At 45.4% G+C, this 15,664-nt stretch overlaps 1 protein-coding gene across 1 annotated transcript; it reads right to left on the bottom strand.

Moving 5' to 3' along the window:
• Positions 1–249: 249 nt before the first annotated feature.
• On the bottom strand, positions 250–8,655 carry KCNS3 (potassium voltage-gated channel modifier subfamily S member 3). Its single transcript, XM_032214332.1, has 2 exons — positions 8,586–8,655; positions 250–1,786 (listed from the first exon to the last, which is right to left on the bottom strand). Exon 2 carries the CDS (start codon positions 1,735–1,737, stop codon positions 250–252), a length of 1,488 nt encoding a protein of 495 aa, XP_032070223.1. The 5' UTR covers positions 1,738–1,786; positions 8,586–8,655.
• Positions 8,656–15,664: the final 7,009 nt, after the last annotated feature.

The raw sequence follows: 15,664 nt of genomic DNA, 5'->3' as shown, positions 1-15,664 counted from the left end.
GTTAAGTCCAGAAACAAGCATTCAACCTCTTTTTCCTATGTCATGTCAAAAGCTAAGCCACCATCTGTCTATCCTTAAGCCTCATCTAAACAGTAAAGAATGTGCGACATCTTCAGAGCAAAGAATGCCCTAATATGGCAGAGAGTTAAACACCCTGAGATTTAAGTGGTCTTTATAAAAAAGCTGTGCTGATATTAGAAGGAAACCGTAAAAGAAAGAGAGAGAGAGAGAGAGAGAGAGAGATTCAACTCATTTTCCTGTACCATTCTGCAAAGATGTTGCGTTATAAACATCATCAAGATCTTGGATACTGGAAGCATCGGTTGAATCTTGATCGTTGGCTACAATTCCTATGGAAGAAAGGCTAGAAATAAAGGAGTGCATCCTTTTTGCATAAATATCCCTAATGTTAAAATAAGGGAGATCGTTTGTCTTTTCCTTGGGAGTGTTATCGCACTGATCTGTATCAATATCCTTCTGCTTCTGATAGTATTTCGAAAACTTGTTGAAAATGATAGTGATGGGAAGAGCGACCACCAATATTCCACAGATAATGCAGCTTGTGCCAATGATCTTTCCCCCAAGGGTGACTGGGAAAGTATCCCCATAGCCAACGGTAGTCATGCTGATTGTGGCCCACCACCAGCAAATAGGGATATTACTCAGCTCTGAACTGTCACTATCTTTTTCCACTGAGTAGACCAGAACAGAAAAAATAGAGATCCCAACGGCCAAGAACAAAAGCAGGAGTCCAACTTCATGATAGCTGTGCCTTAAGGTTGCCCCCAAAGACCTCAATCCAACAGAATGCCGTGCTAGTTTCAATATTCGGAATATCCTCATTAAGCGCAGGATTTGAACCACCTTCCCCATGTTTTCAATATCTTCGCTTTCCTCGTCTTTGGTGTCAACAGCCAAAGTGGCATAAAATGGAATGATCGATACAAAGTCAATGATGTTCAGCGGGTTCTTCCAGAACTTCTTCTGACTCGGAGCAGCAGCTAACCTGATTATAAGCTCAGAGGTGAACCAGATGATGCATATCAGCTCCACAACATCCAGGATTGGGTTTTCAACCTCTTTGTCATTGACACCCACCTTCTGGAACTCTGGCATGCTGTGAATGCACATAGTCACAATAGATGCTAGGACCACACTTAAGGAAGACACGGCAATCAGTTTGGCTGATAAACAAGACGCAGGGTTCTCCATTCGGATCCATATTTTCTTGCGCAACTCTCCAAGCCACTGTTGATCAAACTTCTCGAGCTCCTTCTCAAAGATGGAAGAGGTCTCGTCATCAGAAGAATCTAGACTCCCACCTGGGCTTCTTTGATCCCATTCTCTATCAGGACATTCTTCTTTTCTCTCTTGGTACCAACCGCTGCAACACGCATCAATGAAGAGTTCGTTAATCCCCCAGTACTCTATTTCCTGGCAAAAGGAGAAGACACAAAGTTCTTCCATAACATGGAGTTTACCTGTGTAATAAAAATTCAGCACGTATCTGAACAAAGAAGGGTTCCTATCAAAGTAATATTCCTTGTCTGCCACACTGTAGTCATCACAAAGTTCCAGAATTGCCTCTTCTGAATGGCACCTGAGTAGCTTCCCGAGCCTTGTATGAGGAAATTTGAGCAGTGTGCTTTGACCAATGGACTGTTTAAAACCACCAACATTCAAGTTGACCAGCTCCTCATCTTGTCCTGGTCTGTGGAAGAATTCACCATACACCATTTTGATCACTGTGAGCTCTGCTTGCAAGGCACATAATATTACACTGCACCTAAAAAGGCAACACAAAAACACAGGCTGGTGACCCAATCTAGTCTAGTGTTCATTACAACGGTTTAAAACAGAAGGAGGAAATTTGATTTAATTTGATTTGATTTGATTTGTTTATTTATAGGCCGCCCTTTTCCCTGAGGGGACTCAGGGCGGCTTACAATCAAAAAAGGGAAGGGGAGTGTAGGACAATACCAAAAAGAGATGTGCACAAAGTAAATTAGACAGTAAAACTCAACATTCACTCAGCATTCGGGAGGGGCGAAAATAAGATTATCCCCAGGCCTGACGGGCTAGCCAGTTCTTGAGGGCTGTGCGGAAGGCCTGGACGGTGGCGAGGGTACGAATCTCCACGGGGAGATTGTTCCATAGTGTCGGAGCCGCAACAGAGAAGGCTCTCCTCCGAGTAGTCGCCAGTCGGCACTGACTGGCGGATGGGATACGGAGGAGGCCAACTCTATGCGATCTGATGGGACGCAGGGAGGTAATTGGCAGAAGGCGGTCTCTCAAATAGCCAGATCCACTACCATGGAGCGCTTTATAGGTGGTGAGTAAGACCTTGAAGTGCACCCGGAGACCAACAGGTAGCCAGTGCAGCTCACGGAGGATCGGTGTTATGTGGGCGAACCGTGGTGCGCCCACGATCACTCGCGCGGCCGCATTCTGGACTAGCTGAAGTCTTCGGATGCTCTTCAAGGGCAGCCCCATGTAGAGCACATTACAGTATTCCAGCCTAGAGATCACAAGGGCTCGAGTGACTGTTGTGAGGGCCTCCCGATTCAGGTAGGGCCGCAACTGGCGCACCAGGCGAACCTGGGCAAATGCCCCCCTGGTCACAGCTGAGAGATGGTGGTCAAAAGTTAGCTGTGAATCCAGGAGGACTCCCAAGTTGCGGGCCCTTTCTGAGGGGTATAAATTTTGCCCCCCCAGCCTGAGTGATGGTATGTTGGTCAAATTTTTGGGAGGGAAACACAACAGCCACTCGGTCTTGTCTGGGTTGAGTATCAGCTTGTTTGCTCTCATCCAGTCTTTAACGGCTTCCAGTCCCTGGTTCATCACGTCCACCGCTTCATTGAGTTGGCACGGGGCGGACAGATACAACTGTGTATCGTCCGCATATTGGTGGTATTTTATCCCGTGCCTTCGGATGATCTCGCCCAGCGGTTTCATGTAAATGTTAAATAGTAGGGGGGATAGGACCGACCCCTGCGGCACCCCATAGGTTAGGGGCCTCAGGGACGATCTCTGCCCCCCCACTAACACCGACTGCGACCTGTCCGAGAGATAGGAGGAGAACCACTGCAAGACAGTGCCGCCCACCCCTATCTCCCGCAGTCGTCGCAGAAGGATACCATGGTCGATGGTATCGAAAGCCGCTGAGAGGTCCAGGAGAACTAGGATGGAAGCATGGCCTCCATCCCTAGCTCTCCAGAGATCATCAGTCAATGCGACCAAAGCGGTTTCTGTGCTGTAACCGGGTCTGAAGCCAGACTGGAAGGGGTCAAGATAGTTAGCTTCCTCCAAGGTACGCTGAAGCTGGAGAGCCACCACCTTCTCAACAACCTTCCCTACAAAGGGGAGGTTGGAGACTGGACGATAGTTATTAAGAACAGCTGGATCCAGAGACGGCTTCTTCAGGAGGGGTCTTACCACCGCTGTCTTGAGCGCGGTGGGAAAGTACCCCTCCCGAAGAGAAGCGGTAACAACCGCCTGGATCCAGCCTCGTGTCACCTCACTGCTGTTGGCAACCAGCCAGGAGGGACACGGATCCAGTATGCAGGTGGAGGCACTCACAGCTCGCATAGCCTTGTCCACATCCCCAGAGGCAACTTCCTGAAACTCAACCCAGAGATGGTTTGCCAAGTTTTCTCCTTGTGTCTCGGCTGGATCTACTGGGGTGGAGTCCAGGTCCGCTCGAAACCGGGCAACTTTGTCCGCCAAGAACTGGACATACTCCTCAGCCTTACCCTGTAAGGAGTCCCCCGTCTCCCTCCTATTTAGGAGGGAGCGGGTTATCCTAAACAGGGCGGCTGGGCGGGACTCGGCGGACGCTACCAAGGAGGCAATGTATGTTCTTTTTGTTGTTCTTAAAGTCCGAATATACTCCTTGGTGCATGCTGTTAAAAGTGCCCGTTTCGACTCGGACCTATCGGACCTCCACGAGTGCTCTAGGCGTCTCCTCCGGCGCTTTACCTCCCGGAGTTCCTCAGTGAACCAAGGAGGCCTCCGGGGGCCGCTGACCTGGAGGGGCCGTAGCGGCGCAATCCGGTCTAGAGACTCCGAAGCTGCCGAGTGCCAGGCAGCGACGAGGGTCTCCGCCGAACTGTGGGCGAGGGTATCAGGAATAACCCCAAGCTCCGTCTGGAACCTAACAGGATCCATCAGTCGCCTGGGGCGGAACCAGCTGGTCGGTTCCTCCTCCCTACGGTGGGGGTTTGGCCTCCGGAAGTCTAGCCTCAGTAGGTAGTGGTCTGACCACGACAGGGGTATGATCTCATTACCCCTCAGACCAAGATCGTAACTCCACTGCTCCGAGAGGAATACGAGGTCAAGCGTGTGACCCGCTGAGTGAGTTGGGCCTCGAATTACTTGAGTCAAGCCCATGGCTGTCATGGAAGCCATGAACTCCTGCGCTCCATCAGAGTGTTCACCGAGCGAAGGCAAGTTAAAGTCCCCCAGGACTATAAGTCTAGGGAACTCAACCGCTAGCTCGGCTACTGACTCGAGGAGCGAGGGGAGGGCTGCTGCAACGTAGTTGGGAGGCAGGTACGTAAGCAGCAAACCCACTTGACCCTTGAGGTCCAGCTTCACTAGCAGGGACTCACACCCGACAAGCTCCGGAGCAGGGATCCTACGAGGTACTAAAGACTCCCGGACTACAATAGCCACACCACCACCCCTTCCCTGGGCTCTCGGCTGGTGTAGCACCTGAAATCCGGCTGGGCACATCTCAACGAGGGGGGACTCCTCCCTCAGGGCCCAGCCATGTCTCAGTAATACATGCCAGGTCTGCGCCCTCATCTGTTATCAAGTCCCGGATGAGGGGGGCCTTATGAACAACAGACCTGGCATTTAGCGACAGCAGTCTGAGACCAGGGTCCTGAACACCCGCGCCATCTGACCTTGGAGTGGGACTCCCAGGGCCGGAAGGAGGGATCTCTATAACACAGCGAGCCCTCCTTCCCCGATGATGGCCTGCCCTAAAGTCCCCACCATATCTGCCTCTCCCTGTTATGACCGCAATGCTCCGACCCTCTCCCGTGGATATAGCCCCCCCAACCACCCCGATGGCCCCCACATACCCCGCCAGGTCCTCCGAATCAGTCATACCCAAACTCTCACACAGACAGTCCTCACTAAAAAAGTTAAAAACACAAATACAACTATATAATAATAAAAAGTGAGATCATTCATATCATCTCAAACAATCCCATGCACTCAACATACCGATTAAAAGAAATATAGGAAAAAGTTGCGCAGTTCGTAATAGTCCAAAGGTGCCTTCCACCTCTCCTGAGGAGGATAGCACCTTAATGGGAGCACCGCTAAGGAGACCAATATCGTCCAAGGGAGTATTATGAATAATACTAAATATCATGAATGAAGGCAAATGATGTTGCAGGTTCCAAGCTAGGTCAGTCACTGGAACCAGCAGTTTTGTCTTCAGAGCTTTTGGATTCATGCTGGACCAGTGGTGGGATTCAGCCAGTTCGCAGCTATTCGGGAGAACCGGTTGGTAACTTTCTAAGGGTTCACTGACAAAAGGGCGAACGACAAAACCGCGCCCGACTAAACCGCGTCACTGACGTTATCAACAGGGCGACAACAGCGTGGAGACAGAAGCATGCTGCAAACCTAAACCTAAACTTAACCCCTAACCCTAACCCTAACCCTAACCCTAATCCTAAACCTAACCCTAAACCTAACCCTTAACCTAACCCTAAACCTAACCCTAAACCTAACCCTTAACCTAACCCTAAACCTAACCCTTAACCTAACCCTAAACCTAACCCTAAAGCTAACCCTAACCCTTAACCTAACCCTAAACCTAACCCTTACCTTAAGTTAAATACGCTTTCTTTCGACGCGCTATTTAAAGCGCCCTTCTTTCTCCGCGCTGACTGTTGTCACCGCGTTGATGACGTCAGCGATGCGGTTTAGTCGGGCGCGGTTTTGTCGTTCGCCCTTTTGTCGGGTCATGCTTTCTAAGTAGTTCAGAGAACCAATTGTTGGAAGAAATCTCTTTTGTTTATCCCCACTTTACAGGGCTAATCCTGTAAGGAAGGCAGGAAGGAAACATTCTGGTGTTGTTTCTAGCTTAATCTTTATTGACCTGCTTACAGAAACTGCCTCTCTGGTTAACCCTTATTACATTGTAAAAGCTAAGGCGAAGCGCCCATCAACGTGAATGATGTTGAATTGGCCACACCCACCCAGTTGCATGACCACCAAGCCCCACCTGCCCATCTGGTCATTAGGGCAGAGAACCGGTTGTTAAATTATTTGAATCCCACCACTGTGCTGGACCCATCCTCAAGGAACTTCTCTCTAGCAGAACATATTCCGGTAGAGAGAAGTTCCCCCAGGATGGGCTCCATCATGAGTTTGAAAGCTCGAAAGACTCAATTTCTCATTCTGTTGACCGAACCATATTGGATCTTGCAGTACTAAATATTTTCAAAGAAGTGCTGTTAAATTACTTAAAAAACAGTTAATTAGATCAGAAGTAGCAAATCTGTATACAATAAAGAATGCCTCACAAATCTGTATACAATAAAGAATGCCTCACACTCTTTCCTTTTCCATCAACCCAGCTATCTAAAAATACAAAATAGTAATTTTATTGCTTTCACAGTTGTTTCACTTGAATTAATATTAATCTTTCAGATAATTAACATCTTTTTTTTCCAGGCAAACTTATTTTTCCTTTTCTCATGAGGAAAAAAGCCCAGAATGGATTTTGGTTCCTGATCTGTTCTAGTTCTAACTCTGTCATTTTATTTGAAAGAACAGATCTGCAATTTGGACGATTCCCAGTTATTGCTAGATTGACAGGTGGATGCCATGACCAGGATATCTGGAGCAAGAGGCCTTGACAACTCACACCCGCCACACCTAGAATGCATTACTGCAACATGTTCTAAGTATAGTATTGCCTTTATTGTCATTGTACATCATGTATACAATGAAATTGGAATGTGAGGTTGTTTGGAAATCTATCTGGAAACTGCTGATGCTGCCCAGTGCAGATACCCACATGGTGGTGGGTGAGAACCATATAATGCTTGTGTTGTGGGCACTGGATGAGTTTCATGTAGGATTTCAGGGAGAATCCAAAAGGCCAAAGTTAACCTTTAAAAGCTAGAAGGCTTGGCTCTCAGGTATCTTCAGGACTGCCTCCCCCACATGAAACTGGTTTGTCCCATATGAACATGCTTAGGATTTGGGTTCCAAAGAAGAGAATATATAAATATACAGTTCAGGGTTGAACTGTGGAGTCCTCGGTGTCCTCTGAGATTGATTGTTTGCTTGCAGATGTTTCATTACCCAATTAGGTAACGTCATCAATGACTTGTGTGGGTGTATGAATAGTAGATATAGCAATAGCACTTAGCAATAGCAGTTAGACTTATATACCGCTTCATAGGGCTTTCAGCCCCCTCTAAGCGGTTTACAGAGTCAGCATATTGCCCCCAACAACAATCCGGGTCCTCATTTTACCCACCTCGGAAGGATGAAAGGCTGAGTCAACCCTGAGCCGGTGAGATTTGAACAGCCGAACTGCAGATAACAGTCAGCTGGAGTTGATACAGCAATATAAATGATACAGTGTTTTATTCCACAAGGGAGCTATCCAGGAAGTTTCATTGAACTCTATTTAATAAAACATTAATAGAGGCGTTTCTTGATTCCCATGGATTCAAGGGCTCTACAGTCTAGTAATCTAATAGTGATGCAGGAGGGGTTGCACAGGTAAACCCACCAGTGGCTGGCCAGATTAGGTGGTCTTAATAGAATGGACCTTATAAATTCATTTTAGTTTGGCTTTTACTCCAGTGCCCTGGAGTCCCAAAGTTGACTTTTAGCTGCAGTGAACCTTCTCCCCAACTTCCTCATAAGTATTACAAATAGGGCTGAACAGTGTGGCAGGACCCTGTAAAGGAGGGGCACAGGATGCCAGACGTGGGGGAGAGATAGAACAGAGAAGTTGCAGAAAACTGTTGGTACGAAATCAGCTTTCCTGTTTTTGATACTTTTGTATTAATATCTGCTTTTGTACTTTTCCAAGATGTACTTCCCTGTTCTGAACAGGGGTTTTTACGTTTTGTATGAATACGCCTCTTTAAACGCCATCTGATTGATGAAGTTTGATTAAAGGTATAAAATCACTGCCCTGGGCGTAGCCCGGGGAGTTCAGATTTTGGTGTGTGAACACGCTGAACTCGATGCATCCAATAAACCTGTTTCTCTCACTTTCGTGGTCTCAAATCCTGCTCTTTCGTAAGTAGATTACTAACCACAATCTGCTGCAACAAAGTGGCTGCAGTACAGCACTCTTAACCACTGCGCCACCTTGGCTCTTATATGATTGATAGATATGATTTTATAATCTGCAACCATTTATCTCTCATGTTATTTGTTTTTGATATGAAACTGGTTATGTGATCATGTCCAGTTTAATATCTCTAAAGCAAGCAAAGGCACAATACTTAATATTGACATTTTAATTCGCTGGGAAATAACTGGTTATCTTTTTTCCCCTCTCTCTGTTTTCTGACAATCCTCATTTTGCTACTTACCAGGAAAGATAAAAAGTCTCTTCTTAAGGGGTTTGCCAGTTCCAGAAGCATTTCCTACTGTAGCAGATTGTATCTACAAGCATTCAGGTGCTGCAACCAAACCAGAACTGAAATGGCTTTCAAGCTGCCAAAATTCTGCACGTTCCAAAACATTCAAAGATACCTAAAGGCAAAAAAACAAAACAAACAGGTCATGATTATTTTATTACCCACGCAGCTTTTAAGACAAGTGGTGATGAAAGCAATGTTGATCAGAAAAAAGAGAGATATAAGAAATGTGGTTACAAAAGATTTTTGTTAGAGGTTTTCATGACCTTTGAATTGATCCATGGTTGCCATCGGGGCCATAAACTGTTGAGCTGCTTCCAAAACTCAGTTCCCACATAAGGCCAAGCCAGTGGTGGGTTTCAAATTTTTTTAGAACCTCTTCTGTAGGTGTGGCCTGCTTTGTGGGAATGGCTTGCCGGCCATGTGACCGAGTGGGAGTGGCTTGCCAGCCATGTGACTGAGTAGGAGTGGCTTGGCAGTCATGCGACTGGGTGGGCGCGGCCAACTTGTAAAATGTGGTGAAGCTCACTTAACAATGCTCTTGCTTAGCAACCAAATTGTTGGCTCAGAAACTCTGGCATTTGAAGCACGCAAGTCTTAAAACTGTCAAGTTAGAAGACCCTTATACCCCTAACCCTTTAGAAAAAAAACCCAGGGGTGTTCAAACTTGACAGCTTTAAGACTTGTGGACTTCAGCTCCCAGAATTCCTTCTCCAGTCATGTTGGCTCAGGAACTCTGGCATTGAAGCTTGCAAGTCTTAAAGCTGTCAAGTTACAAGACCCTTGCACCCCTAACCCTTTAGAAAAAAAAACCCAGGGGTGTTCAAACTTGACAGCTTTAAGACTGTAAGGTTTAGATAGGACTCTTAGAGGTGGGCGGGGCAATTGGTGAGCCAGCCAATCAGTGAGCGGCAGGTGGGGCAAGCATGGTGCGGACGGTCGGGGGGAGGGAGCTGGAACCGGTTCTAAATGGCACGGTAGATTTGTGGAACCTCTTCTATAGAAGAGGTTAGAACTGGCAGGAACCCACCCCTGGGCCAAGCCAAAATTATTTAAGATTATCAATCACAAGATCCGGCACCAAATTGGGCAGGAATGTCACAGCACAGCAGGGAAACCAGTACAGCAGAGGTGGGTTCCTATCAGTTTGGCCCGGTTTGGCCGAGTAGGTAGTAACTCGGCTGCCCATGCACTCGAACCGATTCTATTTAGGCGGCGCCATCTTTATTTTTGCTTCTGCACATGCGCAGAACAATCTCCTTTGCAGAAATGTATTTTTCCCTTTTTCTTACATTCTATGCCTGCACAGACCTCTTTAGGTGTAAATGTGCATGCGCCGAACTGGCGTTAATGCCAGTAGCAACCCACCTCTGCAGTGCAGCCATAACAAACCCAAATAATCCCTAAATCCAAGTTCAACCACAGGTTCTCACTTCTATGTATCTGCAGTGCAGATCCTCTGGAATCCGTGATTTGATGGTTGAGGTTTTGTGGTCCAAATGGAGCGAGTCAGAAGCGTTTCTCTCTACTTCCGGGTTTCCTCATGCAATCTGTGGTTTTACCAGCTGACTCAGACTTCCATATGCTCTTTCTCTGCAGAGCATAATCCTTACTTAAGGCTCAAAAATCCTAATTCCTACCTAGGGACTAGAAAACCCTTCAAGTTTAAAAATTTAAAATTATTTTATTCATTTACAGGTAAATTTTGTATATTGCTATATTTTAATAAGCTTGAAATTATGATGTCTCTGGACATTCTTTTTAAATAAACAGCTAGGATTATAAAGATTTTTTATAGGCACAAAGCACCAAGTAACTCCTGTGGTGATTGTGTGTGTATATGTGCATGTTTGCATACACAAACACACATACGCAACCCCCACATATATACATTTATGCATATATATGCTATTGACTAATACAGGAGTCACATTTCCTGTAGCCAAATCTAGATAGCAATAGCAGTTAGACTTATATACCGCTTCATAGGGTGTTCAGCCCTCTCTAAGCGGTTTACAGAGTCAGCATATTGCCCCCAACAACAATCCGGGTCCTCATTTTACCCACCTCGGAAGGACGGAAGGCTGAGTCAACCCTGAGCCCGTGTGATTTGAACAGCCGAACTGCTGAACTAGCAGTCAGCTGATGTAGTCTGCAGTACTGCACTCTAACCACTGTGCCACCTCGGCTCATAGATCAGAGATGGGTGGCTCCCAATTCGGCCAGGATCAGGCGAACTGATAGTGGCAGTGGCAGAAGGCTCCGCCCACTCACAGACGTTTCTGCACATGTGCAGAAGCATCACGCATGAGCACGAGTAAACCAGTGGCCCCTTGATGTGCAACTCACCTCTGATCTAGATCTTACTTATTGTACCTTCAAAATAGCACTTAGCAATAGCACTTAAAACTTATATACTGCTTTACAGTGCTTTCACAGCCCTCTCTAAGAGATTTACAGAGTCAGCCTATTGCCCCCAACAATCTGGGTCCTCATTTTATCCATCTCGGAAGGATGGAAGGCTGAGTCAACCTTGAGCCTGGTGAGATTTGAACTGCGAAATGACAGGCGCCACAAAATATCAGGATAATCACTGCAATTAAGTATTATTTAGAAAATTTACATTCTGTCCAATCTCTCATTGGCTTTGGAAGCCTTACAATCACTAAAACATAGATGACGATAACATTGAAAGCTTAAAAGAAACTTGAAATAAAAGTGGAACGTTAAAAGTTCTGGGTAAATATGTTTTAAGTTCCTTTCTAAACTTTAACAATGATGGGAGTTTCAATTTCAGTAGCAGCTTGTTCTTAATTTTATTACTCTGTAATTCTAATTTATTATGACATAAATGATACACAAATAAAATACCAATAGCAGTTGATGCTACAACCTAGGACTCTCCACAAAAATAAAGATGTTGATAGTCATCATAAATTCTGAGTGTTGGCAGGGGCCACTGAGGTTATTAAATCCAATTTTCTTCTCAATGCAGTCATTCAGTTTAAAGTATTTGTGATATATGACTATTTAAGGTCTTGCCATTCAGTGAAATTTGTCTTCATGTGACTTAAAGGAATCGTGACCCGACAAAAGCGCGAACATCATAAGTGCGCCGAGAACACCGCGGCGCTAAAACCGCGATGTCAAAAGCGCGCCAACAACAGCGCGCCGACAACAGCGCGCCAACAGAAGCGCGATTTAATTTAAGGTAAGATTTACATTTAGGTTTAGGGTTAGGTTTAGGGTTAGGTTTAGGGTTAGGTTTAGGGTTAGGTTTAGGGTTAGGTTTAGGGTTAGGTTTAGGGTTAGGTTTAGGGTTAGGTTTAGGGTTAGGTTTAGGGTTAGGTTTAGGGTTAGGTTTAGGGTTAGGTTTAGGGTTAGGTTAGGGTTAGGTTAAGGGTTAGGTTTAGGGTTAGGTTTAGGGTTAGGTTTAGGGTTAGGTTTAGGGTTAGGTTTAGGGTTAGGTTTAGGGTTAGGTTTAGGGTTAGGTTTAGGGTTAGGTTTAGGGTTAGGTTTAGGGTTAGGTTTAGGGTTAGGTTTAGGGTTAGGTTTAGGGTTAGGTTTAGGGTTAGGTTTAGGGTTACGTTACAGCGCGCTTCTGTCGGCGCGCTTTTGTCGGCGTGCTTTAGGGCTAATTAGTTGCTCATTCGTCGCGCGGTTTTGTCACCGCGCTTTAGACACCGCGGTTTAGTCAGGCGCACTTTTGTTGTGCGCGCATTTGTGGTGGAACCTAAAGGAATATCATATATGTTTGCCATCTTGAGTTCCTTATAAAAGTAATAAGGGAGGGGGAGAGAATCTAATAGTAATTATTATTATTTTGTGTCTGTATGTTGGAGTGATAGAGAACATTGACTTGTCAAAAACAGTATCATCTGAAACAATAAAAGCAACATAAATGACCTCACTATAAAGGTGCCAGGTTTCGAACTACCACATCAGCAGTGGACAATCCTGAACAGAATTCACACCTAACATGTGGTCTCTCTATAAATGGGGCATTGTAGCCTCCTCTTAATGTGACTGCAGCATGCCATGTCAAACTGTAGATCACATCATGACCGGCTGTAAGCTGAGGGCATATATCACTCCAGTATCTGATTTTTTAAAATATAAACGATGCTTCGCTTCAATGGTTAGATGGCCTGGACCTTGGAATTTGAACATAGATCTTTTTAACATTTGTATTCCATTGTGTTCTACTCCTCTAGATGAAATGTTAATATATACATATATTGCTAGTCCATGTATGATATGCCATACACTAAACAAATAATCCTATAGAAATGTATTATGCCATTTCCAAAATGATCCAAAGTGTTTTATTTTGATGTTAATAATAAAATCCTGAAAACAATACATGGATGTCTCGTTTAATGACTACTCATCAAATGCCCAAGATTCAAGTTCCAACTGAGGCCATATGACAAGGACTACCTATACCCGTGATGGCGAACCTATGTGACATGCAGAGCTATTTGTTACGCAGAGATGGGTTCCTACCAGTTCGCACCAGTTCAGTAGAACCGGTTCGTCAAATCTACCGAACCAGTTAGAAGAGGTTCCACCAGAAAGCAGGCCACACCTACGGAAGAGGTTCCAAAAATTTTGAAACCCACCACTGACACACACACACACACACACAGACAGACAGACAGACAGACTCACACAGAGAAAGAAAAAGAAAAAGAAAGGAAGAAAGAAAAAAAGAAAAAAAGAAAAAGTGAGAGAGAGATGAAAGAAAAAAGGAAAAAGGGACAGAGAGACAAAAGGAAGGAGAGAGAGAGGGAGGGGAGAAAGAAAACACATGGCCGGCAAGCCACTCCCACTAGGTCACATGGCAGGCAAGCCACTCCCACAAAGAAGGCCACACCCACAGAGTAGGTTCGAAAATTTTTTGAAACCCACCACTGTTGTTACGGCACGCAAGGCGTTGCCCTGTCAGCTCCAGCGCACGTGCGCGCTGGCCAGCTGACTTTGGCCTTCTTTTGAGGCTGTTTTTGCTCCCCAAAGGTTTCCTTGAAGCCTCCGGAGCGCGAAAAACTGGCCATACGGGCAAACCGGAAATTCAGGAACGGACTTCTGGTTTGTTCATAGGGCCGTTTTTCACCCTCCGGAGCCTTCAGGAAGCTTCCCTGAAGGCTCCAGAGAGCGAAAAATGGCCCTACGGACAAACTGGAGGAAGGCCTATGAGGGGGGCGGGAAAGGCTGTTTTCACCCTCCCCAGGCTCCTAGAAATTTTCTGGAAGGGAGCGCTGGTCACGCAGATGTTTGTGCGGGGGGGGGCGCACGTCCATGCACACCGGGTCGCACACATAGCATTATGGGTGTGTGGCATGCCTGCGCATGACTCTCCTGCACTCCCCCCGCTTTTGGAACACAAGCCAAAAAAGGTTAGCAATCACTGACCTATACCAGTGTTTCTCAACCTTGGCAACTTGAAGATGTCCGGACTTCAACTCCCAGAATTCCCCAGCCAGCATTCGCTGGCTGGGGAATTCTGGGAGTTGAAGTCTGGACATCTTCAAGTTACCAAGGTTGAGAAACACTGACCTATACTATAGATATTAGTGAGCACTCAAGAGAGGGCTGCTCCTACAAAAAATTAACATCACATTGCAGTGACTTTGGTATAGCAAAAAATGAGGGTTTTTTAAAAAAATAAATAAAAGGTTAATTAAGGTTAATGGACTACTAAGCAGTAAAAGAAAAATGTAGTGGGAATAGCTTGTTTAAGACAGTTCATTGTATTTATATATGGATCATTAGCTCCGTTTTGTTCAACCTCCACCAGTAGAACGCTGATTCCACAAAATATGAAACGTGAGAATTTGCAAGGCATGAATTGGTCCATTTAAAAAGGGGACATTAGAATATACCATAAACAAATATTCACTATGATTCTTTGTATGAAGCTCATTCCCCTAAGGTATTGCTTCAACTACAGCCTGGCTTTATTTGGGCCAAGTTAATCAACACAGCTTTAAGGCACTCTGATCTAAATAAAGATAAATCCTGACAGTTTATATCACTTGAATAAAACATAGTGCGTCTAATTAGAAGGTTAATGCTAGATTCCTCTCCATCCGTTGCCTTCAAGACAGACACTATGATCAAATGCTTTGATTGGTTGGGAGATCTGCAAGTTATAGATCAGGCATTTCAGAAAAGTGCAAGCTGGGACCATTAAATAATAGAAAAGATTAAGTTAACCGGGACCACTTGTCCCAAAAATCAGTTTTGCACCTATTCTCAGCCATGTGCGGAAATGTACACGCAATAAATTCTAGCAAAAGGCACTGCACTGCATTTGGCTTGAAACGCCATCCAGCATGGGTGCTCAATCCTCTCATAATTCAACTGTGTAGAACATGATCAAGTAGCTTGCAGAGGTCAGAGGTGGGTTCCTACCAGTTTGCACCTATTCGGTAAAACCGGTTCATCAAATCTACCGAACCGGTTAGAAGAGGTTCCACCAGTGGACCCGGAAAGCAGGCCACACTTACAGAAGAGGTTCCAAAATTTTTTGAAACCCACCACTGGTCCTTGGATATGATTATTCTACACTATCATGCTCCTATTTATAAAACTCAGTGCCTCTGTGAAAGGTAAGGATGACTACTGCGTTTGTGGTGCAATCAGACCATTGCGTGTGTTGAAGTTGTTTTAACGCAAACCAAAGATGCCTTTTAAAAAACAAGTTTACATCATATTCTTATACATGCCAGTGCTGTGTGTGAGGTAATTTAAAGTGGTTCTGACAAGTGTCATCGGCATCTTCATATCCGGTCACATGGGCGGCAAGCCACTCCCATCCGGTCACATGGGGCGGCAAGCCACTCCCACAAAGGAGGCCACACCCACAGAGTAGGTTCTAACAATTTTTGATACCCACCACTGGCACAGGTGATATGCCAGCAAAGATGTAGGCAGACTAAGGATAACAAATTTGTCTTCTTTTTAATAAAAAAAGTGTAAAATTATAGTTATGGAACAAACTAATGAGGAAAACAATATCACCAGATGTT

This window comes from Thamnophis elegans, chromosome 3, assembly GCF_009769535.1.
Source record: "Thamnophis elegans isolate rThaEle1 chromosome 3, rThaEle1.pri, whole genome shotgun sequence".
In the NCBI taxonomy this organism is placed as follows: Eukaryota; Metazoa; Chordata; class Lepidosauria; order Squamata; family Colubridae; genus Thamnophis; species Thamnophis elegans.
This window is presented reverse-complemented; position numbering and strand designations above follow the sequence as displayed.

Bases quoted from the DNA above. Each gene is read 5' to 3' on its own strand.
- KCNS3 (XM_032214332.1), bottom strand. From the start codon at position 1,737: ATGGTGTATGGTGAATTCTTCCACAGACCAGGACAAGATGAGGAGCTG.